The sequence below is a fragment of the Oncorhynchus kisutch genome, linkage group LG15 (genome assembly GCF_002021735.2).
Source record: "Oncorhynchus kisutch isolate 150728-3 linkage group LG15, Okis_V2, whole genome shotgun sequence".
Classification (NCBI taxonomy): domain Eukaryota; kingdom Metazoa; phylum Chordata; class Actinopteri; order Salmoniformes; family Salmonidae; genus Oncorhynchus; species Oncorhynchus kisutch.
In genome coordinates, this window is record NC_034188.2 from 3,610,295 (window position 1) to 3,626,532 (window position 16,238).

General features: G+C 47.2%; 1 protein-coding gene across 1 annotated transcript; it reads right to left on the minus strand.

Moving 5' to 3' along the window:
• Nucleotides 1-3,084: 3,084 nt before the first annotated feature.
• On the minus strand, nucleotides 3,085-16,013 carry LOC116353668 (S-antigen protein-like). The gene is made up of 3 exons (XM_031791328.1): nucleotides 15,668-16,013; nucleotides 9,987-10,832; nucleotides 3,085-3,452 (listed from the first exon to the last, which is right to left on the minus strand). Exons 1-3 carry the CDS (start codon nucleotides 16,011-16,013, stop codon nucleotides 3,085-3,087), a joined length of 1,560 nt encoding a protein of 519 aa, XP_031647188.1.
• Between the last annotated feature and the right edge of the window lie 225 nt (nucleotides 16,014-16,238).

The following is a 16,238-nucleotide window of genomic DNA, read 5'->3' on the forward strand; positions in this document are numbered from 1 at the left end:
ACACAGCTTCCCCTTCTCTCCTTGCTGCATTTAGCTCACCATCAACCACACACAGCTTCTCCTTCCCTCCTCGCTGCATTTAGCTCACCATCAACCACACACAGCTTCTCCTCTCCACGCTGCATTTAGCTCACCATCAACCACACACAGCTTCTCCTTCCCTCCTCGCTGCATTTAGCTCACCATCAACCACACACAGCTTCTCCTTCCCTCCTCGCTGCATTTAGCTCACCATCAACCACACACAGCTTCTCCTTCCCTCCTCGCTGCATTTAGCTCACCATCAACCACACACAGCTTCTCCTTCCCTCCTCGCTGCATTTAGCTCACCATCAACCACACACAGCTTCTCCTTCCCTCCTCGCTGCATTTAGCTCACCATCAACCACACACAGCTTCTCCTTCTCTCCTCGCTGCATTTACAGTGCCTTGCGAAAGTATTCGGCCCCCTTGAACTTTGCGACCTTTTGCCACATTTCAGGCTTCAAACATAAAGATATAAAACTGTATTTTTTTGTGAAGAATCCACAACAAGTGGGACACAATCATGAAGTGGAACGAAATTTATTGGATATTTCAAACTTTTTTAACAAATCAAAAACTGAAAAATTGGGCGTGCAAAATTATTCAGCCCCTTTACTTTCAGTGCAGCAAACTCTCTCCAGAAGTTCAGTGAGGATCTCTGAATGATCCAATGTTGACCTAAATGACTAATGATGATAAATACAATCCACCTGTGTGTAATCAAGTCTCCGTATAAATGCACCTGCACTGTGATAGTCTCAGAGGTCCGTTAAAAGCGCAGAGAGCATCATGAAGAACAAGGAACACACCAGGCAGGTCCGAGATACTGTTGTGAAGAAGTTTAAAGCCGGATTTGGATACAAAAAGATTTCCCAAGCTTTAAACATCCCAAGGAGCACTGTGCAAGCGATAATATTGAAATGGAAGGAGTATCAGACCACTGCAAATCTACCAAGACCTGGCCGTCCCCCTAAACCTTCAGCTCATACAAGGAGAAGACTGATCAGAGATGCAGCCAAGAGGCCCATGATCACTCTGGATGATACATGGCCCCATTCATTCTTTCCTTTACACGGAGCAGTCGTCCTGGTCCCTTTACAGAAAAACAGCCCCAAAGCATGATGTTTCCACCCCCATGCTTCACAGTAGGTATGGTGTTCTTTGGATGCAACTCAGCATTCTTTGTCCTCCAAACACGACGAGTTGAGTTTTTACCAAAAAGTTATACATTCTCCCAATCTTCTTCTGGATCATCCAAATGCTCTCTAGCAAACTTCAGACGGGCCTGGACATGTACTGGCTTAAGCAGGTGGACACGTCTGGCACTGCAGGATTTGAGTCCCTGGCGGAGTAGTGTGTAACTGATGGTAGGCTTTGTTACTTTGGTCCCAGCTCTCTGCAGGTCATTCACTAGGTCCCCCCGTGTGGTTCTGGGATTTTTGCTCACCGTTCTTGTGATCATTTTGACCCCACGGGGTGAGGTCTTGCGTGGAGCCCCAGATCGAGGGAGATTATCAGTGGTCTTGTATGTCTTCCATTTCCTAATAATTGCTCCCACAGTTGATTTCTTCAAACCAAGCTGCTTACCTATTGCAGATTCAGTCTTCCCAGCCTGGTGCAGGTCTACAATTTTGTTTCTGGTGTCCTTTGACAGCTCTTTGGTCTTGGCCATAGTGGAGTTTGGAGTGTGACTGTTTGAGGTTGTGTACAGGTGTATTTTATACTGATAACAAGTTCAAACAGGTGCCATTAATACAGGTAACGAGTGGAGGACAGAGGAGCCTCTTAAAGATTAAGTTACAGGTCTGTGAGAGCCAGAAATCTTGTTTGTAGGTGACCAAATACATATTTTCCACCATAATTTGCAAATAAATTCCCAAAAAATCGTACAATGCAATTTTCTGGATTTTTCTTTTTCTTCTCATTTTGTCTGTCATAGTTGAAGTGTACCTATGATGAAAATTACAGGCCTCTCTCATCTTTATTAAGTGGGAGAACTTGCACAATTGGTGGCTGACTAAACTTTTTTGCCCCACTGTATAATATCAAACTAAAGAGATAAACCTCCTTATAACATGAAATGTAACCAAGGGTTTCCAACCTATCCTAGTATGAGACTTTACTTTGAAAAAAATTAAACATGTCGTGAACCCCCCCCCCCCCCCCCCCCCCGGGGCCTTGTCAATAAATAAGGGTTCATAGAAACCTCTAATGAAATCACAAATAAAATCCCCCCCCCCCGGGGTTTATTTTCCCTGGTTTTAGATTTTGTTTTGTTTTTCACTCTTAAAATTACAAATTGTTCATAGAGAAATAACGATAATTATATTGAGTCCATGGCTGTGCTTAAATTAAATCGTAAGACATTTCTTTTCAGGTCTGGAAGTAAACAAATACATTTACAATTTTGGCTGTAATTCCCCTTTAATTGTGCATCTGGCCCTTTAATTGTGCATCTGGCCCTTTAATTGTGCATCTGGCCCTTTAATAGCTCGTCTAGTGTTCCGTCTAATGTGCCGGGCTAGTGATGGTTCTGTACTTCTGCTGTTCATTTCATGGCAAAGATTGCACATAACAAATTATATACCTCCTCATGATCTACTTCTGCCTACTTTTCTGTAAAACATTTAATTGAGAATGTTTTGGGGAAAGTGTTTCTGTCAACCCACTAGAAGGTTATCACATCTACTGTCTTCACACGGAGTGATAGAGAAACACGCACCACATAGACAGACAGGGGCAATTTCAATATGGTATGGTTTAGCTTTCAAAGCCAATAGAGGCTAACCAGGGGAGGGATTATGTCAAAGGTGCCTTGATAAGATAGCAGCTGGGAACTTGCTTGAGATTTGTTTATGACACTTTGCAGTGAAACAGGTGAAACTTGCATGTACTTTCAGAATTGTTTGGCGAGCTACTCACAGGTGGGCTGGTAGCTACTGGTAGGTGGCGATCGACCTGCAGGAGACCCCTGCAGTAAACAGATGAACCTGTACAAGACCCCTGCACTAAACAGATGCTGAATTCATACTTTATTGATTTCTCAGATCGTCATTGTCCTCATCCCGTCTCTTCCTGTGCCTCGTTCTGTTCCTCGTCACTGTCCTGTTCACCTTCCTGTTCCTGTTCCTCATTCTGTTCCTCTTCCTGTTCCCCATTCTGTTCCTCATCCTGTTCCCCATTCTGTTCCTCTTTCTGTTCCTCATCCTGTTCCCCATTCTGTTCCTCTTCCTGTTCCCCATTCTGTTCCTGTTCCCCATTCTGTTCCTCTTCCTTGTCCTGTCCATCATCCTGTTCCTCGTTTTGTCTCCCTTTCTGATCCTCTTCCTGTTCCCCGTTCTGTTGTTCCTCATCCTCGTCCTGTTCCCCTTTCTGTTCCTCTTCCTGTTCCCCGTTCTGGTATTCCTCATCCTCGTCCTGTTTTCGTTCTGTTCCCCTTTCTGTTCCTCGTTCTGTTCCCCTTTCTGTTCCTCTTCCTGTTCCCCTTTCTGTTGCTCTTCCTGTTCCCCGTTCTGTTCTGTACTATCCCTCATCCTCGTCCTGTTCCTCGTCCTGTTCCCCTTTCTGTTCCTCTTCCTGTTCCCCGTTCTGTTCCTCTTGTTGCCCCTGTATATTAGTATGGGCAGTTACAGACCACAGAAACAAGGAAACAAAACAACCCTGATCTGGATCCTCTCTGCTGTTGTTCTCTAACACAAAGGGGGCCTTCCAAATGGCATCCTACTCCCTATCCAGTGCACTACTTTTCACCAGAGCCCAGGAAACAGGGTGCCAATTGGAACACATGCAAAGCCTTTAGTGGTGAAATGGGCTCTGAACTGAACATTACGGATTTACAGCTTAAAGCCAAGCAGCAGCTCTCCTTGGCAAGGCCAGGAGGAGAGGAGACAGAGTGTGTATATGTGTCAGTGTGTGCATATGCGTGTGGGTGGGTGTGTGTGGGTGTGCGTGTGGGTGTGCTTGTGTGTATGTGTGTGCGCGTGTGTGTGCGTGTGTGCGTCACGTGGAGCGCAGGCAGGGCCCAGGTAGGGCTCGCTGGAACACATTCAGCTCCTTCTCCTTCAGAATGAATCACGTCAACACAGCCAGCATGGGGACTAGCTAGATGTTCCTGTGCTTTACAGTATGCTTCATCATTCCCCTAGCAGTCCTATGGATTCTAATGTACAGTGACAACGCATTGATGTTGAGTCAAACTAATTGTCGTTTTCCTTCCTCTTCTTGTGCTTGTCTCCGACGTTTGAGTTTCAAAGCCGGTGTTTAGATAACCACAGTGGCACCACTGAGAGCTTTTGACGTGATTTATCAAAACATTTCAGGTAATATCTTTTTGTGTCTAGAAATGGTTCAGTGCTGTTTTTCAGCAGCAAAACTCTTCATCTATTTTTTTTTGTTCAAAACTAATCATTCTGAAGAGCAACACCTTTGGCAAGTTTATTATCTGATGTTTTGTGACAATATGTAACCAACCGCATCGATGTGATCTCGAGCTCTTCTTTGTCTATTCCCAGTCAGCATCGTTCACACACTCTTAATCCTTAAGCCCCACCCACCTCTTGAAGGCTCCACATGAGAGGCCATGTGCTAAACAGAGTGAGTACTAGGTGTAAACAAACATACATTTCAGGACTAAAAGTGCTAAAGGTGTAACCCTTTGTCTAGTCCTTGGTCTATATCCTAATCTGACTTTGGTGCAGGTCATGTTGTTCTTCACATTACTGTCTCTGGTAAACACACACTGTATCAAATACAATGTTAATGTATTAGTCACATGCACAGGGTACAGAAGGTGTAAACGGTACAGTGAAATGGCTCCTGGCATATCAAAAGCAGAAAGAATCCAAATCAAAAATATCTTGTGAATATTTTATCATTATTAGATGACTCTTAGCCGACACACTTGTCTAAATTGATGGGCCATGTGAAAGAAACGCTATAACCACACCCCAGTCACATCTAGCTAAGTGGATGGGTCACTATTGTCTAGACATGTTCATGAAATGCAATAGATGGCTGTAATCACTCCTCAGCCACATCTAGCTAAGTGAATGGGTCACTATTGTCTAGACATGTTCATGAAATGCAATAGATGGCTGTAATCACTCCTCAGCCACATCTAGCTAAGTGAATGGGTCACTATTGTCTAGACATGTTCATGAAATGCAATAGATGGCTGTAATCACTCCTCAGCCACATCTAGCTAAGTGGATGGGTCATGTAATCATCTGTTGAAGTGTCTTTTTGTTTTAGACATCTAGCTAGCTAACCAATGAACCGGCCTAACCCCAACTCATACTAACAATACAAACATTGTCAGAGCTGTAGTATGAATCTGCAGGTAGCTAAAGCTAATTAACTAAGTTCAATATTAGCTAGGAAACATTAGGCTATCACTAGCGATGCAAATGTATTTCTGATTCAAATGATATATACTACACAGATCATACACATAACGTTAGCTAGCGAACCTGACGAAATTAGATGCGTATAATATCAGAAAATGTAGCTAGACTCTTCCATGGATGAGCTCATCACGACAGACTGGAACCATTTAACTCTGTTATGTTTGTACATCTTGTTGTGTCAAGACACTCCGGTTCACACTGACCGAAAGGCAGAAAGTAGCCCATCACGTTCTCCTTCTGATCTGTCGATGGCGCCCGCTAAATTCAGGGCATCAATGTTGTTGAGAAGAGTCAGACTGTCCAGACAGGTGTGATATAGGTTCAGATGTCAGGTTGAGACTGAGAGACTATCAGAGAGGTATTTTAAAATGAGATATCAGGTTGAGGCTGAGAGACTATCAGAGAGGTACTTTACTGAAACTGAGAGACTATGGTGGTGTGTATATAAAAATTCCTTGTCAAACCAAGATGGTTTATTTCTGAGCTCAGAGAGAATAACAGAGTTACACAGTGCAGTGTAGACAGTCTGAATTCCCCAAGCACATATCTTTATAGTTCCTGTTCTTGGGCGTGATCTCAGTTCTGTTTTAATCTATACATGGCCACAGGGGCCAGGTAAATAGGGGTAAGCAGTATGGTCCCCAGGTAAATAGGGGTAAGCAGTATGGTCCCCAGATAAATAGGGGTAAGCAGTATGGTCCCCAGGTAAATAGGGGTAAGCAGTATGGTCCCCAGGTAAATAGGGGTAAGCAGTATGGTCCCCAGGTAAATAGGGGTAAGCAGTATGGTCCCCAGGTAAATAGGGGTAAGCAGTATGGTCCCCAGGTAAATAGGGGTAAGCAGTATGGTCCCCAGGTAAATAGAGGTAAGCAGTATGGTCCCCAGGTAAATAGAGGTAAGCAGTATGGTCCCCAGGTAAATAGGGGTAAGCAGTATGGTCCCCAGGTAAATAGGGGTAAGCAGTATGGTCCCCAGGTAAATAGGGGTAAGCAGTAGGGTCCCCAGGTAAATAGGGGTAAGCAGTATGGTCCCCAGGTAAATAGGGGTAAGCAGTATGGTCCCCAGGTAAATAGGGGTAAGCAGTATGGTCCTCAGGTAAATAGGGGTAAGCAGTATGGTCCCCAGGTAAATAGGGGTAAGCAGTATGGTCCCCAGGTAAATAGGGGTAAGCAGTATGGTCCCCAGGTAAATAGGGGTAAGCAGTATGGTCCCCAGGTAAATAGGGGTAGGCAGTATGGTCCTCAGGTAAATAGGGGTAAGCAGTATGGTCCCCAGGTAAATAGGGGTAAGCAGTATGGTCCCCAGGTAAATAGGGGTAAGCAGTATGGTCCCCAGGTAAATAGGGGTAAGCAGTATGGTCCCCAGGTAAATAGGGGTAAGCAGTATGGTCCTCAGGTAAATAGGGGTAAGCAGTATGGTTATTGGCCTTATAAACAGTGTGGGGGGTGGGGGGGCATTGGCCTTATAAACAGTGTGGGGGGGGGCATTGGTCTTATAAACAGTGTGGGGGGGGGAATTGGCCTTATAAACAGTGTGGGGGGGGGCATTGACCTTATAAACAGTGTGGGGGGGCATTGATCTTATAAACAGTGGGGGGGGGGCATTGACCTTATAAACAGTGTGGGGGGGGGCATTGACCTTATAAACAGTGGGGGGGGGGAATTGACCTTATAAACAGTGGGGGGGGGAATTGACCTTATAAACAGTGGGGGGGGGGCATTGACCTTATAAACAGTGTGGGGGGGAATTGACCTTATAAACAGTGGGGGGGCATTGACCTTATAAACAGTGGGGGGGGGGCATTGACCTTATAAACAGTGGGGGGGGGCATTGACCTTATAAACAGTGGGGGGGGGGCATTGACCTTAAACAGTGTGAGGGGGGCATTGACCTTATAAACAGTGGGGGGGGGGGGGGCATTGACCTTATAAACAGTGTGGGGGGGGCATTGACCTTATAAACAGTGTGGGGGGGGGGGGGCATTGACCTTATAAACAGTGTGGGGGGGGGTGTTGACCTTATTAAACAGTGTGGGGGGGGAATTGACCTTAAACAGTGTGGGGGGGGGCATTGGTCTTATAAACAGTGTGGGGGGGCATTGACCTTAAACAGTGTGGGGGGGGGGGGCATTGACCTTATAAACAGTGTGGGGGGGGGGCATTGACCTTATTAAACAGTTTGGGGGGGGCATTGACCTTATTAAACAGTGTGGGGGGGCATTGACCTTATTAAACAGTGTGGGGGGGCATTGACCTTATAAACAGTGTGGGGGGGGGGCATTGACCTTATTAAACAGTGTGGGGGGGGAATTGACCTTATTAAACAGTGTGGGGGGGCATTGACCTTATAAACAGTGTGGGGGGGGCATTGACCTTATTAAACAGTGTGGGGGGGGGCATTGACCTTATTAAGCAGTGTGGGGGGGGAATTCACCTTATTAAACAGTGTGGGGGGGGCATTGACCTTATTAAACAGTGTGGGGGGGCATTGACCTTATTAAACAGTGTGGGGGGGGCATTGACCTTATTAAACAGTGTGGGGGGGCATTGACCTTATTAAACAGTGTGGGGGGGTGTTGACCTTATTAAACAGTGTGGGGGGGGGCATTGGTCTTATAAACAGTGTGGGGGGGCATTGACCTTAACAGTGTGGGGGGGGGGGGGCATTGACCTTATAAACAGTGTGGGGGGGGGCATTGACCTTATTAAACAGTTTGGGGGGGGCATTGACCTTATTAAACAGTGTGGGGGGGCATTGACCTTATTAAACAGTGTGGGGGGGCATTGACCTTATAAACAGTGTGGGGGGGCATTGACCTTATTAAACAGTGTGGGGGGGAATTGACCTTATTAAACAGTGTGGGGGGGCATTGACCTTATAAACAGTGTGGGGGGGGCATTGACCTTATTAAACAGTGTGGGGGGGGGGGCATTGACCTTATTAAGCAGTGTGGGGGGGGAATTCACCTTATTAAACAGTGTGGGGGGGCATTGACCTTATTAAACAGTGTGGGGGGGCATTGACCTTATTAAACAGTGTGGGGGGGGCATTGACCTTATTAAACAGTGTGGGGGGGCATTGACCTTATTAAACAGTGTGGGGGGGGGGTGTTGACCTTATTAAACAGTGTGGGGGCCATTGACCTTATTAAACAGTGTGGGGGGGCATTGACCTTATTAAACAGTGTGGGGGGGGCATTGACCTTATTAAACAGTGTGGGGGGGGGGCATTGACCTTATTAAACAGTGTGGGGGGGGGTTTGACCTTATTAAACAGTGTGGGGGGGCATTGACCTTATTAAACAGTGTGGGGGGGGGCATTGACCTTATTAAACAGTGTGGGGGGGGGGCATTGACCTTATTAAACAGTGTGGGGGGCATTGACCTTATTAAACAGTGTGGGGGGGCATTGACCTTATTAAACAGTGTGTGGGGGGCATTGACCTTATTAAACAGTGTGGGGGGGCATTGACCTTATTAAGCAGTGTGGGGGGGGCATTGACCTTATTAAACAGTGTGGGGGGGGCATTGACCTTATTAAACAGTGTGGGGGGGGGCGTTTACCTTATTAAACAGTGTGGGGGGGCATTGACCTTATTAAACAGTGTGGGGGGGCATTGACCTTATTAAACAGTGTGGGGGGGCGTTGACCTTATTAAACAGTGTGGGGGGGGCATTGACCTTATTAAACAGTGTGGGGGGGGCATTGACCTTATTAAACAGTGTGGGGGGGCGTTGACCTTATTAAACAGTGTGGGGGGGCATTGACCTTATTAACAGTGTGGGGGGGCATTGACCTTATTAACAGTGTGGGGGTGGCATTGACCTTATTAAACAGTGTGGGGGTGGCATTGACCTTATTAAACAGTGTGGGGGTGGCATTGACCTTATTAAACAGTGTGGGGGGGGAATTGACCTTATAAACAGTGTGGGGGGGCATTGACCTTATTAAACAGTGTGGGGGGCATTGACCTTATTAAACAGTGTGGGGGGGGCATTGACCTTATTAAACAGTGTGGGGGGGGCATTGACCTTATTAAACAGTGTGGGGGCCATCAGAGGGGGCCACGCGTACAATGCCAACGTTTCTTTTCCAATGCTCCAGCGCCCCTGTTGTAGCAGAGAGACATCATTTTAAAGGAAAAGAGAGATGACAGGGTCAATGTATGACATCACAAGGAGAGGGGAGGTCGGGGAGTCTGCAACAGCATTTCCTAGGGACACACGATCAATGGGTTTAGTGTGAGCTGCACATTTACAAAACTGCTTCGAGCAGTTCTTTAACCATGGTTATGGTGTGCTATTGGTTTACCAGGTGGAGGTGAGGAAACCACAATGTGGCCACAGGGTTACAAAAACAAATGTGACAAACACCAAAAGCATACTGAGAGTCAGTATACATTGTGAGGGACTTTCCCTATCCCAACACACAGGCACGTGTGAGAGCAAACAGCTCCTGTGCAGAGAAATGGAAGGTGGAAGGTGCCTCCTCAATACTGTGGGGTTTTGTGGGGCTTTTCTGTGTTGGGGAGTAACTTTGCAGGGTTCAAAACAGTACCCTGTTTCAGAGTAACGTGGAACATTTTAGAGTAAAACATTCTGTCAATGTAGCGGCCGTGCAGGAGGTGCTGAGATGTGCTGTCCTTGCAGCCGTGCAGGAGGTGCTGAGATGTGCTGTCCATGCAGCCGTGCAGGAGGTGCTGAGATGTGCTGTCCTTGCAGCCGTGCAGGAGGTGCTGAGATGTGCTGTCCATGCAGCCGTGCAGGTGGTGCTGAGATGTGCTGTCCTTGCAGCCGTGCAGGAGGTGCTGAGATGTGCTGTCCATGCAGCCGTGCAGGAGGTGCTGAGATGTGCTGTCCTTGCAGCCGTGCAGGAGGTGCTGAGATGTGCTGTCCTTGCAGCCGTGCAGGAGGTGCTGAGATGTGCTGTCCTTGCAGCCGTGCAGGAGGTGCTGAGATGTGCTGTACATGCAGCCGTGCAGGAGGTGCTGAGATGTGCTGTCCTTGCAGCCTGGCAGGAGGTGCTGAGATGTGCTGTCCTTGCAGCCTGGCAGGAGGTGCTGAGATGTGCTGTCCTTGCAGCCGTGCATGAGGTGCTGAGATGTGCTGTCCTTGCAGCCGTGCAGGAGGTGCTGAGATGTGCTGTCCTTGCAGCCGTGCAGGAGGTGCTGAGATGTGCTGTCCTTGCAGCCGTGCATGAGGTGCTGAGATGTGCTGTCCTTGCAGCTGTGCAGGAGGTGCTGAGATGTGCTGTCCTTGCAGCCGTGCAGGAGGTGCTGAGATGTGCTGTCCTTGCAGCCGTGCATGAGGTGCTGAGATGTGCTGTCCTTGCGGCCATGCAGGAGGTGCTGAGATGTGCTGTCCTTGCAGCCGTGTAGGAGGTGCTGAGATGGGCTGTCCTTGCCTGCGAGATAAGGGCTGAAGACAGAATGAGGGACATGAACGATAAAGGGCCGCGACAATGCCAACACTTGCCCGTCCGTTGCTGCCGCCACAGAGCGCACGCTCGACGGTAGCGAAACATTTAGAGTAGAAACCAACAGGTCTCATCTTGCCCCCCCACTGTTTGTGTCAGTACTGATGACACAAACCCATTCTTTTCTGATAACGAAACAAATGGAAAATGGTTTCGAGTGATCAGGTAACACCAAACATGGCGACGACGAGAGTGCCTGTTAAAGCCGAATTAGCACTTCTTCGTTCACTCGGATCCCTCGTGGGTTTCAAATGAATGAGATCAGAGATTGGTTAATTGATTACACTGAAATTGTCCAACCTAACTCTACAATAACCAGCCATTCCCAACAGTGACACACATATTTTCCTTGGTGCATGGTTTAGGAAAATAGTGCGCTGTCAGGGGCGGGCTGATTAGGTGCATGGGAAACAGGAACTTCATTGTCTCCTCTGCGCATGGCGTGCGTGCTGTTCACATACGTTCTGTGAGCCCCAATCACAGAAGAGAATTCTCACCCATCTGGCTGAGCTTCCTGTTCCTAGTCTGTTGCCAACCTCATGCCCCTCACCCCTCTGGCTGAGCTTCCTGTTCCTAGTCTGTTGCCAACCTCATGCCCCTCACCCCTCTGGCTGAGCTTCCTGTTCCTAGTCTGTTGCCAACCTCATGCCCCTCACCCCTCTGGCTGAGCTTCCTGTTCCTAGTCTGTTGCCAACCTCATGCCCCTCACCCCTCTGGCTGAGCTTCCTGTTCCTAGTCTGTTGCCAACCTCATGCCCCTCACCCCTCTGGCTGAGCTTCCTGTTCCTAGTCTGTTGCCAACCTCATGCCCCTCACCCATCTGGCTGAGCTTCCTGTTCCTAGTCTGTTGCCAACCTCATGCCCCTCACCCATCTGGCTGAGCTTCCTGTTCCTAGTCTGTTGCCAACCTCATGCCCCTCACTCCTCTGGCTGAGCTTCCTGTTCCTGTTCCTAGTCTGTTGCCAACCTCATGCCCCTCACCCCTCTGGCTGAGCTTCCTGTTCCTAGTCTGTTGCCAACCTCATGCCCCTCACCCATCTGGCTGAGCTTCCTGTTCCTAGTCTGTTGCCAACCTCATGCCCCTCACCCCTCTGGCTGAGCTTCCTGTTCCTGTTCCTAGTCTGTTGCCAACCTCATGCCCCTCACCCCTCTGGCTGAGCTTCCTGTTCCTAGTCTGTTGCCAACCTCATGCCCCTCACCCCTCTGGCTGAGCTTCCTGTTCCTAGTCTGTTGCCAACCTCATGCCCCTCACCCCTCTGGCTGAGCTTCCTGTTCCTAGTCTGTTGCCAACCTCATGCCCCTCACCCATCTGGCTGAGCTTCCTGTTCCTAGTCTGTTGCCAACCTCATGCCACTCACCCATCTGGCTGAGCTTCTTGTTCCTAGTCTGCTGCCAACCTCATGCCCCTCACCCCTCTGGCTGAGCTTCCTGTTCCTGTTCCTAGTCTGTTGCCAACCTCATGCCCCTCACCCATCTGGCTGAGCTTCCTGTTCCTAGTCTGTTGCCAACCTCATGCCCCTCACCCATCTAGCTGAGCTTCCTGTTCCTAGTCTGTTGCCAACCTCATGCCCCTCACCCCTCTGGCTGAGCTTCCTGTTCCTAGTCTGTTGCCAACCTCATGCCCCTCACCCCTCTGGCTGAGCTTCCTGTTCCTAGTCTGCTGCCAACCTCATGCCCCTCACCCCTCTGGCTGAGCTTCCTGTTCCTGTTCCTAGTCTGTTGCCAACCTCATGCCCCTCACCCATCTGGCTGAGCTTCCTGTTCACCCATGTACCTAATTCTTCCCATTATGGTATCCTCTATCTTGGAGATATGGGAGATATGGGGGGACACATTGGGACACGCAGAAAAATGGTTGCTGTTCAATGGTTAAGTTCACATTAGCTAAACACACCCAAAATTCCTTCATACACATAACCTATTGCCAACTCTTCCTATTCTGTCTCACAATGCCTCACAATGGTTCAAACAAATAGTCTCTTCGACCATGACTAAATTTGTCAGTGCAGTGTAGAGGGTTGGGTTTAGTTTGGTCTGGGTCGAGCAAATGCTTTCAGTGGGTCAAAGAGGTCAGAGAAAATCATGAATAATACCAATCAGGGCCTGGCACTTCCAGAGTGGTATAGATACCGATGCTTGGAGTGGTTACTACCAGGCCCTTCTCACTGCAATAAATGTTAATTCCTCATTTACACAATAGGTCTCTTCCCGTTCATTTTACAGGGCAGTTAGGAGAGTAAACTTTTCAACATTTTATCTCGAGTTGGACCAAAAAGGTGTTTGGTAAGATTCTCTACCAATCGGAATACCAGATGCCCCAATGGTCTTTGATACATCTACTGATAACCGAACGTTCAAATTGTTACATTTCGATCAATAGGTTGCCCCTGAATGGACCAGGAAATACATATTCACACCGCCCATATTAGGGGAATCTGCTCTGTTAGAGGATAAAACAACACTGTTGGCTGTCTTTTCCTTCTACCTCCTCCTCATCCTATCTCCAGTTTCCCCGTCTACCCTGCGGGTTAAAACGCTGTCACATGTGGTAGTGGATAGTAGGTATCACTGTCCTCAGCTTCATCATAGCCACCCACAGCACCCCTGTTCTGAGAGCAATTTCTTGAAATGTGGCCAGACAGTTATAAACCCAATGGTTTCCCTCTAACTCTTCCTCCTCCTCTTCCTCTGTCTCCCGAGTTCCCTCTTTTCCCTCCCTCTGTCACGCCCTGACCTTAGAGCTTTTTATGTCTCTATTATGGGTGTGATTTGTGGGGGGGGGGGTGCATTCTATGTTCTATTTTCTATGATTTTGTAGTTATATGTTTTAGCCAGGTATGGTTCTCAATCAGGGACAGCTGTCTATCGTTGTCTCTGATTGGGAACCATACTTAGGTAGCCCTTTCCCTCATTTCGTTGTGGCAAATTAATTACTCAAAAATCATACAATATAATTTTCTGGATTTTTGTTTTAGATTCCGTCTCTCACAGTTGAAGTGTACCTATGATAAAAAATTACAGACTTCTACATGCTTTGTAAGTAGGAAAACCTGCAAAATTGGCAGTGTTATCAAATACTTGTTCTCCCCACTGTATCTCACACACACCAATAGAGTGATCAGTTTCCACCCCTTCTGCGAACATGTTTGTTGTCCAAAAGGTCATTTTACTACTATACTTAGTTTCAACTGCATGAGAAACAATTCTTCTGGTCCGCTGGTTAATGAGTCTCTCTCTAACCTGATATTGTAGTCTAATATGACGCCCTAACCCGCTGGTTAATGAGTCTCTCTCTAACCTGATATTGTAGTCTAACATGACGCCCTAACCCGCTGGTTAATGAGTCTCTCTCTAACCTGATATTGTAGTCTAACATGACGCCCTAACCGATCCAACCAGATCGCACTATGAGGTAGAGCATACTCTCTGTCACTTAGCTCAAAGTGATTTCATTCACATAAAGATTCTTTGACTGATCCACCCACCAGCTTTAGTAAACCAAGACCTGTCGACCGTCAGGCTGAGCGATCGCTGACCCTCAATTCCCGCGGACGTCAGGCGGGTCTCTCTCCGATTCTCTCATTTTGACGAGGATGGAATTTACCCTAGACTCACAGCGCAGTGAGCCTCTGCCGTCAGTTTATCCTCGGAGCTGCAGGAGCCGCTGGACAACGATCCCGCCAAATTGTGGTGGATATATAAAACTGAGGATCTGCTGGAGTCCAAATCAAACCAAGATTCTTTATTTCTGAGCTCAGAGAGAATAACAGAGTTATACAGCACAGTGTAGACAGTCTGAATTCCCAAGCATTGGGTGATAAGCACACATGTTTTTAATTTCAATATAATTATTTAACATTTATCTTGGCAAGTCGGTGTAAGAACACATTCTTATTTACAATGATATCTTTATAGTTCCTGTGTCTCTCATCTGCACATCTATCACTCCAGTGTTTAATTGCTAAAATGAAATTATTTCGCCACTATGGCCTATTTATTGCCTTACCTCCCTAATCGTACTACATTTGCACACACTGTATATAGATTTTTCTATTGTGTTATTGACTGTATGTTTGTTTATTCCATGTGTAACTCTGTGTTGTTGTTTGTCTCACACTGCTTTGCTTTATCTTGGCCAGGTCGCAGTTGTAAATGAGAACTTGTTCTCAACTTGCCTACCTGGTTAAATAAAGAACTTGTTCTCAACTTGCCTACCTGGTTAAATAAAGAACTTGTTCTCAACTAGCCTACCTGGTTAAATAAAGAACTTGTTCTCAACTAGCCTACCTGGTTAAATAAAGAACTTGTTCTCAACTTGCCTACCTGGTTAAATAAAGAACTTGTTCTCAACTTGCCTACCTGGTTAAATAAAGAACTTGTTCTCAACTAGCCTACCTGGTTAAATAAAGAACTTGTTCTCAACTAGCCTACCTGGTTAAATAAAGAACTTGTTCTCAACTAGCCTACCTGGTTAAATAAAGAACTTGTTCTCAACTTGCCTACCTGGTTAAATAAAGAACTTGTTCTCAACTTGCCTACCTGGTTAAATAAAGAACTTGTTCTCAACTTGCCTACCTGGTTAAATAAAGAACTTGTTCTCAACTTGCCTACCTGGTTAAATAAAGAACTTGTTCTCAACTTGCCTACCTGGTTAAATAAAGAACTTGTTCTCAACTAGCCTACCTGGTTAAATAAAGGTGAAATGAAAAATACATCAAAGTACCCCCTCCGACCTCTAGGTCATCAGGCTGCTGATTATCACACCTGTCACCATCGTCTCGCGTACCTGAGCCTCCTGACACTCACCTGTCACCATCGTCTCACGTACCTGAGCCTCCAGACACTCACCTGTCACCATCGTCTCACGTACCTGAGCCTCCAGCCACTCACCTGTCACCATCGTCTCACGTACCTGAGCCTCCAGACACTCACCTGTCACCATCGTCTCGCGTACCTGAGCCTCCAGACACTCACCTGTCACCATCGTCTCACGTACCTGAGCCTCCAGACACTCACCTGTCACCATCGTCTCACGTACCTGAGCCTCCAGACACTCACCTGTCACCATCGTCTCACGTACCTGAGCCTCCAGACACTCACCTGTCACCATCGTCTCACGTACCTGAGCCTCCAGACACTCACCTGGACTCTTCTCTATATATGTCACTCACCTGGACTCCATCACTTCCTTGATTATCTTCCCTCTATCTGTCACTCCCCTGGACTCCATCACTTCCTTGATTATCTTCCCTATATCTGTCACTCCCCTGGACTCCATCACTTCCTTGATTATCTTCCCTCTATCTGTCACTCCCCTGGACTCCATCACTTCCTT